The sequence below is a fragment of the Pipistrellus kuhlii genome, unplaced genomic scaffold, assembly GCF_014108245.1.
Source record: "Pipistrellus kuhlii isolate mPipKuh1 unplaced genomic scaffold, mPipKuh1.p scaffold_m20_p_70, whole genome shotgun sequence".
NCBI lineage: Eukaryota > Metazoa > Chordata > Mammalia > Chiroptera > Vespertilionidae > Pipistrellus > Pipistrellus kuhlii.
In genome coordinates, this window is record NW_023425574.1 from 45,044 (window position 1) to 52,500 (window position 7,457).

Sequence of the window (7,457 nt, forward strand, 5' to 3'; positions counted from 1 at the left end):
TTTGGGGGCCGTCACCGCAGGGAGGTGTGCACCGGCCCAGGCCCCCCGCTGCCCGGGCACCGCGTCCCCTGGGGGTGAATGGACTTCGGGGCCATGAGCACAAGCGTGTCCCTCCCCCCCACCCCCTCGGCTCTGAGCCGGATGCCGAGGGAGCGACCGTGCCACCTACTGGACTGGACCTGCTCACTTCCCGCCCGAATGGGAGTCCCGAGGGGGCGGTGGGAAGCGGGGCAAAGAGGGGCTGGGCAGGTGTCAGGTTCTTCTCCCAAACTCTCCAGGCCCCCCCAGCAGCACAGCCCCACCGCCCGCCAGGTGCACCGGCCACGGTGAGGGAAGTGTTGTCAGTTTGATCTGTCAGCGGCAGGACTGCAGAGTCTAATAAACCCACCATATTTAACCGCCAAAAACTCCACCCAGGCTCCGGGAGCAGGTGCAGAGGCACCGAGGGCGTGTCTGTGCCCTGAGAGCGCTCAGGGTCACATGGACACGGACTGCCCCCAGGGACCGGCCGCGGGAGAGGGACCTGGCACCGCCCACGTCACGGCCAGCCTGGAACCCGCACTGAGTGGGCGGGAGCTGGCTGCCGCCGAGCCACACAGACAGGATGCGGGACGCAGTGACAGGAGGGTGGGAGGAAGGGGAGGCGGTGGGCGTGTTGCCAAACACCCCGAAGGGCTTCATTTCCATCGTTAACAGGAGGATCTGTTTCAGGTGAGGCGTGCCTGCATCATGTGGCGGCCGCGGCACCTGGTGTGATTCCGGGTGGGAGCGCGGTGCCCTGAACGGCGAGGGCGGTGTGCACACGGAATGAAGGCATCTCACAGCCTGACGGGGCGCGCCGGGCCTGTTGGCACCGGGTGCTAGGACTCACAGGAGCTGTGCCGATCACATAAACGCTCTCCCCATCTCCCCGCCCCCTCCCCGGCCCATCCTGGGCCTCGTCACCCGTGGGAGCGTCTGTGCTGGCGAGGGAGCCTGGGCCCGCCCCCACCCGCCCCCACCTGTCCCCCCACTGTCCGCTGCTCCGTGGGAATCCCGTCCACGTGCAGGCTTCCAGACCTCACCTCCCGCCTGCCCGGCAGGGCCCAGGGCCCCGACTCCGCACACCCAGCGGGCAGATGGACCCCACCCCGTGCCACCCCGGATGCCCGATCTGCAGCATCCCTCGCCCGGAGGGAAGCCGCCCGCGTGCCCATGTCTGCCTTTCCCTCCGGCGTGCAGGCCGTGCCGCCTGGGAGAGCCTGTCCCTGCCCTCCCCGCGCCCGGATTCACGGAAACGCCCCCGATGGACCGCGGCCCCGCCTGCCAGCACCTGGCAGACCCGGCCGCGAACAGACCGCGCGCCATTCCGGTTTAATGCGCCCGTCAGCCGGGGCGCGCTGCAGACATAATTGTGAACGCGACACAGGATTATAGCAAAAAGACGGTTTAATGCTGCCGTAGAAAAAGGGGCTGAGCGGAGTCACAGGACGTGGTGCATGTCAGCGGGGACGCGGGCGCGCGGCGCGGGGGCGGGGCGGTGTACATGCCGAGGTTGTATACACGGGTGTCAGCTGTCAGTTACGGCTGCAAACGGACTGCCAAAACCGGGAGGCGCGGGATCGCCGGGAGAGCGGTAACCACGGGTTACCTTTCACGGCCCGGAGATGAAGCTGCGTGTGGGATCCGGGAGGATCATTAGGAGGAGGAAACAGAAAGTTACCGTTGGGAACAGAAAGGCAGCGGCCGAGGGGCTGGTACGTGGTGGGGCGGGCGGCCCCCGGCCGCGGCAAAGTATTACAGTACAAACATCTTAAAGGCTTCGTCAACGTTTAGGAAATACAGTACAAGTCTCTCTCTCTCTGTTTTCTTGTCTCCTTTTCAAACAGACTTAACCCTTGGAGCACTGAGTTCCTGGTGAGCGTTCTCGGGGTTCTAATAAATACCTTTAAAAAACGGTGTGCAAAATAGTTACAGGATGCTGCCGGCCGTGGATGCAGCGCGGGCCTCGCTCGCTCAGACTGCTTGGGACAAATGATGGCGTGGCGCTAATAAATATGTATAATTTAAACGGGAACCTCTATCAATATAGATGTACTGGGTAGCAAAACAAACAATCATACTTTGCTTTCAGATAATGTTTCTGTATACTTTATAAATGCTATCTGTGGTATCTTCTGTATAATTTACAATGTTTGCATGTAAAAAAAACAAAAACAAAACAAAACCCAGAGACCTTAAAAAAGGAAACAGGAATATACACTATACACAGGCACAGCGTGTGCCCGGAGCACAGCGGGCACAGAAAACACTGCTGCTGCAAATGCAGGGAAAGGTCATTGAACCACAATCACATTCTTCATCAGAGAGTCTGAAACCTGTACAACATATACATTCATGTTTCAATGTGAAAATAATATTCTTTTAAATTTCAAGGCGTGTCATACCCCTGCAGATCTGCATAAAGGGAGGTTCATATTATTAATTTTAATGAAGCTGGTAAGGAGTTTACAAAACAGAGCTTCATAACATTATTATCATTTTATTTATTTTATTTTATTTTTTTTAACCAAACGAATGCAAAAGTGCTTCGGAGTCCTCGGAGGGCTGACGATGAAGGGTGAGGAGCAGGCGCGCGCACTCCGGTTGCATGGAGGGGCACGGGCTTCGGTACAAATGCTTCGTTAAATGGTCTGTTACGCATGCAGCTCGGAGCATCACTGCTCACGACTAACTCCCATTTACACAGAGTCCCAGCACAGCACTGCGCGCCGGCCTTCCGGGTCACCAGCGGCCGCCTCCGACCACGCAGCCCTATCGGCACGGCACAGCCGTACAGAGCCGCCCGCCCGCTGCCACCGGGCCGGGGGACCAGGCCTGTGTGCGTGCGGAGGCGGGACGGAGCGGCCGCGGGGCGGGCGCCGCCTCCCCGGAGCGGACCACACCGCGGTCTGTCGGCCGGAAGCCGCCGCTACTGCTTCTCCAGCTCGGACACGTACAGCAGGTGGTCCTCGGGGGACTTGCCGTGGGTCTTGCTGAGGTGCAGCTTCACGGCGTGCTTGCTGGCGAAGGTCCGGTTGCACAGTTTGCACTGGTAGGAGGTGCCCAGGTCCTCCTCGGAGGAGGCGGCCAGCAGCTTCTCGGACGGCGCCTTGGTCTGGGCCGGCTGCCCGCCGAGCGGCTCCGCGGGCAGCGTGCACAGGTCCCGCAGCCGGAAGCCCAGGTGCGACTCCAGGTGGCTGATGTAGGTGGAGGGAGTCCGGATCTGCGAGGCGCAGTCGTTGCAGAAGAACACGGGGTGGCCCGTGTCCAGGTTCTTCAGGAACTTGGTCCCGCCTGTCCTCCGCAGCTGGTACTTGACGTTGGCCAGCCAGTGGCTGATGGTGGTCATGGAGAGCCCGGTGAAGCGGGAGATGTGCATGCGCTCCTGAGGGCTCAGGTCCGACAGGATGAACTTGCCCTCGGCCGTCTGCCGCAGGCTGGCCGCGAACTGGGCCTGCAGGATCAGCAGGTGCTGCGGGTTCCAGTTGGACTGGCGGCCCTTCCGCTTCTGCGCCGGCGTGGCCTCCTCGGCCTCCTCCAGCGTGGCCCCGTCCACGTCGGACTTCTCGGAGACGCTGGAGGGGGTGGAGGCCTTGGACGCATGGCTCTCCGTCAGGTTCTTGAGCATGTCGGAGATGTCCGACAGCGCGTTCTCGCGCAGCGGCGAGCTCGCCATGAAGGACACCACCGCGGCCGCCTTCGCCGTGGCCGCCGCCGCGGCCGACGCGGAAGCGGCCGGGGACGCGGACGTGGGGGACAGCAGCACCGAGCCCAGCGGGCAGCCCTTGTCGCCCTTCCCCTTGGTGAGGTCGATGGGCTGGTCGTGGCCGGCGTGGTAGAAGTAGCGGTCCAGCGGGTCCGCCTTCTTGGCCGGCAGGGGCGGGGGCGTGGCCACGGCCGCCTTCTCGGCCAGGCTGTTGCTCATCTTGAAGAGCATGCTCATGGGGTCCAGGGCGGGCAGCGAGGGCTTGGCGGCCTTGCCCAGGTGGATGTTCATGACGGACTGCAGGGCGCTCAGCGGGTTCACGAAGGGCTGCTCAGGCGGGTGGTCGGTGATGATGGCGGTGCTGCTCAGGCTGCCGGCCGCGGACTTGCCCGGCTCCTGGCTGCTCTCCACCGGCTCCGCCGCCGGGGGGCTGGCCTCTTTGCCGCCCTCGCGCGGGGGGCTGGGGCTGCGCTCCTGGCTGCGGAAGCCACCGCCGCCGCCATCGCCAGAGGCCTCCATCTTGACGGGTTCGCTGGCGTCGCTGCCGCAGGGGGACGGGGTGGCCCGCTTGGGCGGGGACAGCTTGCCCTCCGGCTCCTTCATCTTCTCCTCGACCTTGGCCACCTTCTCGGTGACCTTCTTCACCAGCTCCTCCATGGCGTGGAAGTTGGCCTTGGGCATGGGCGAGGCCTGGCTGCTGGGCGGGGAGACCAGGCTCTGGCTCTTGGCGGGGGACAGGATCTCGCCGCCGCCGAACATGGGCTTCAGGGCGGCGGCCTTCCCCGCCGAGCCCAGCGACAGCTTCATCATGTTGGGCAGCTGGTAGGCCGCGTGGATGCTGGGGTAGCCGCCCCAGCTGGGCGAGCCGTTCTGCGCCTTGTTGATGGCGGAGGTCACCGTGTTCTCCAGCGACTTGAGGATGTCCAGCCCGCCCTTGGGGCTCTCCTCCAGGTCACTCTCCGTCAGGTAGTGGTACTTGGAGGAGATGTCGTACTTCTCCTCCTCGTCGCCGGCCTTGTCCCTGTCCTTGGGCTGCTCGTCGGGGCCGGCGGCCTTCTCCTTGTCCGCCTCCTTCTTGACCTCCACGGCCAGCTTGGGGGAGGCGCTGGCCGGCGTGTGGGAAGGGGACGTGAAGGTGGTGGCCGCCAGGGGCACGGACTGCACCTTCTCGTCCAGCAGGGTGGCCACGGCGGGCGCGACGGGCGCCTCCATGATGGGCTTCCCCTTCTTCATGGCCGAGTTCGTGACCTTGATGAAGTGGCCGGTGACCATCATGTGGGCGGTGAGCTCCTGCAGGGAGTCGTGGGAGCTGCCGCACTCCATGCACTTGAGGATCTGGGACTTGCGGGCCTCGAAGTGCCAGGCGTAGCTGGCGCCGTTCTGGTGGCCGTAGCGGTTGTTGGGCGTGATGTAGGGGTTGGCGTTCTTGGGCGGCGCGTCGCCCGCGTCGGCAGGCGCGGCCTTGGGAGTCCCGCCCGCGGAGTCGGGCGAGCTGGGCGGCTCCGGCTCCGCGGCCGCCCTCTTCCGCGCGGCGGCGGCGGCCGCGGCCGGGAGGATCTTGGCCGCCACGGGCGTGACGGGCTCCTTCAGAGGCACTTTCTGGTAGTGTTTCGTCTTGATCATGTGGACGCTCAGGTCCTGCAGGGACTCGAACGAGTGGCCGCAGTACATGCACTTGAGCACCTTCTGGGCGTCCTCCTTGCCCTCCATCTCCAGCAGGGAGCGCTTGCGCGGCTTGGACCAGCGCTTGGGGTTGTTGCTGTCCGCCTCGTGGTTGTCGTCCCGGTAGTGGCCCGTCTCGTTCATGTGCACCGTCAGCTCCACCAGCGTGTCGTAGGCGGCGCTGCAGTCCCGGCAGCGGAACTTGCTGGCGCCCGTGAAGATGGAGCCGTAGAGCTTGCTGCTCTGCCGGTACAGCTGCACGGTGCTGAACAGGCTGGGCTCGGGCAGCGCCCGGCTCGGCGACACCTGCTGCAGCGTCTTGGCCATGGCGCTCTGGTGCCAGTCGAAGCTGCCGCTGCCGCAGCTGCTGCTGCTGCTGCTGCTGCTGCTGCTGCTGCCCGGGTTGCGCTCCGCGGCCGGCGGGTGCAGGTTGAGGCTGAGGGTGGACCAGTAGGAGTTGGACAGGAAGTTGTTGTACACGGCCTTCATCTGCTCCAGGCTGTCCGCCGCGGGCGTCTCCTCCGCCGCGGCCGCGGCCGCCGCCCCCTCCTTGGCCTCCTCCTCGTTCTTGACGGAGCCGCTCTCGAAGTCGGCCATGCGGTCGCTGGCCTCGCTGATGTGGGACTCGCTGTCCAGGTCGTGGCCGGAGAACTCGGCGGCCGGCGAGTTCTGGTAGCTGGCGCAGGGCTTGCCCAGCTCCTTCTCGGGGCACGCGTACTTGGCCGAGGGCTCCCCATCGGCCGGGCTCCCTTCGGGGTCCAGCTCTTCGTCCACCAGGGCGGCAGCCTTGAGCTCGTCGGAGACATAGGCTGCGCGGTGACGGGTGGGGAGGCGGGGCGGGTGCCACAGAGAGAGGAGAGACCGGGAGGAGGAGAGAAAGAGAAGAGAGCGTTAGTGGGTGCTGGCCTTACCTGGAGTATCTTCTCAGCTCCCGGGGAAACGCCGTGAGGCCGGCGGGCACGTTTATTTGTAAAATTAAATAGTTACAGCGCGGCGTTTCTTCGGAGTACAGAAAAATATCTGCTCTTCAAACGTAATTTGCCACCTTATTCTTCTCAAGGGGCAACAGCTTGAAATTAAAACTAAATTTGAAATTAATGAAGCACGTTCTGGAGGTGGCATTCATTCCTAAAGTAATAAATTACTCGTATCAACCTCAGAGACAGCAGTTCCTGTCTGTCAATTAATATGTCTTATGCTTCTCCTACCCCTAATGCATTTCCTAACAGACAAGATTCACCATTTAAATTAAGCAAGCGTTTTTTACTCATTACATTTTTTGAGGCTCAATCTTTAATAAATATAAAGGACAAAAACATCAATAAAATGTTTACGAAGTAAAAAGGAAGTGCACCAATGGAAGTAAATTAAAGATGAGATTGTGTGGCTTTTTCCCCTCCTATCCTCTGGAAAAGCCGGTCTTCTGGAAGCTTAGCGGACGTGTCCTACCGAGAGCGGGCCCCGGAGTGCTCCTGACGGGAGGGAAGACGGACCCAGCCCCGCCCGGCCCTGCGCCGCCCACCCGGCTGTCTGTCCTCCCGGCTGTCCGTCCACCCGGCCGTCCGCCCGCCTCCCGCACGCACGCACGCACGCACGCACACACACACACACGCACGGGTGCAGGTGAGGTCAGAGCACACTCGGCCATTGGCATGCAGCGCTCACGCCGCTGTGTCAATATATACAAGACCTTCCGCGGACCTTACAAATGTCAGAGTGTTTGCTCTTTAGACGACGTTGTCAATATTCACTCCGCACCACCTCCCGGCACCCCGGGACCCTGCCTCTCCGTGTGTGACCGCACGCAGGTCCCAAGCAGGTGGGGGTGGGGGGGGGTCCGTGGCTCCGGGGGCTCGGGCCCAGGGCGCGGGCCCCGAGAGCACAGCGCCCTGTTCACTCTCTGCACCAGGGAGGTGGGTGCTCCCAGTGGAGCCCACCGGGCCCCGACTCTGAGGGGCTGCTGAGGACAGGGCGCCGCGGACGTCACTGGCCCACGGGATCCCCAGGACGCGGGGCCCTGTGGCCAGTCCCAACCTGAAGCCCAAGGGGAGCTGGCCGCCGGCCTGGC

General features: G+C 63.3%; 1 protein-coding gene across 1 annotated transcript in view; it reads right to left on the reverse strand.

Moving 5' to 3' along the window:
• Positions 1-1,854: 1,854 nt before the first annotated feature.
• Positions 1,855-7,457, reverse strand: part of TSHZ3 (teashirt zinc finger homeobox 3) — a 17,750-nt gene continuing 12,147 nt past the window's right edge. The window contains exon 2 of the mRNA XM_045575839.1: positions 1,855-6,198. Within this exon, the coding sequence (XP_045431795.1) occupies positions 2,951-6,198 (3,248 nt within the window). The 3' untranslated portion in view covers positions 1,855-2,950. The remainder of the gene's footprint in view (positions 6,199-7,457) is intronic.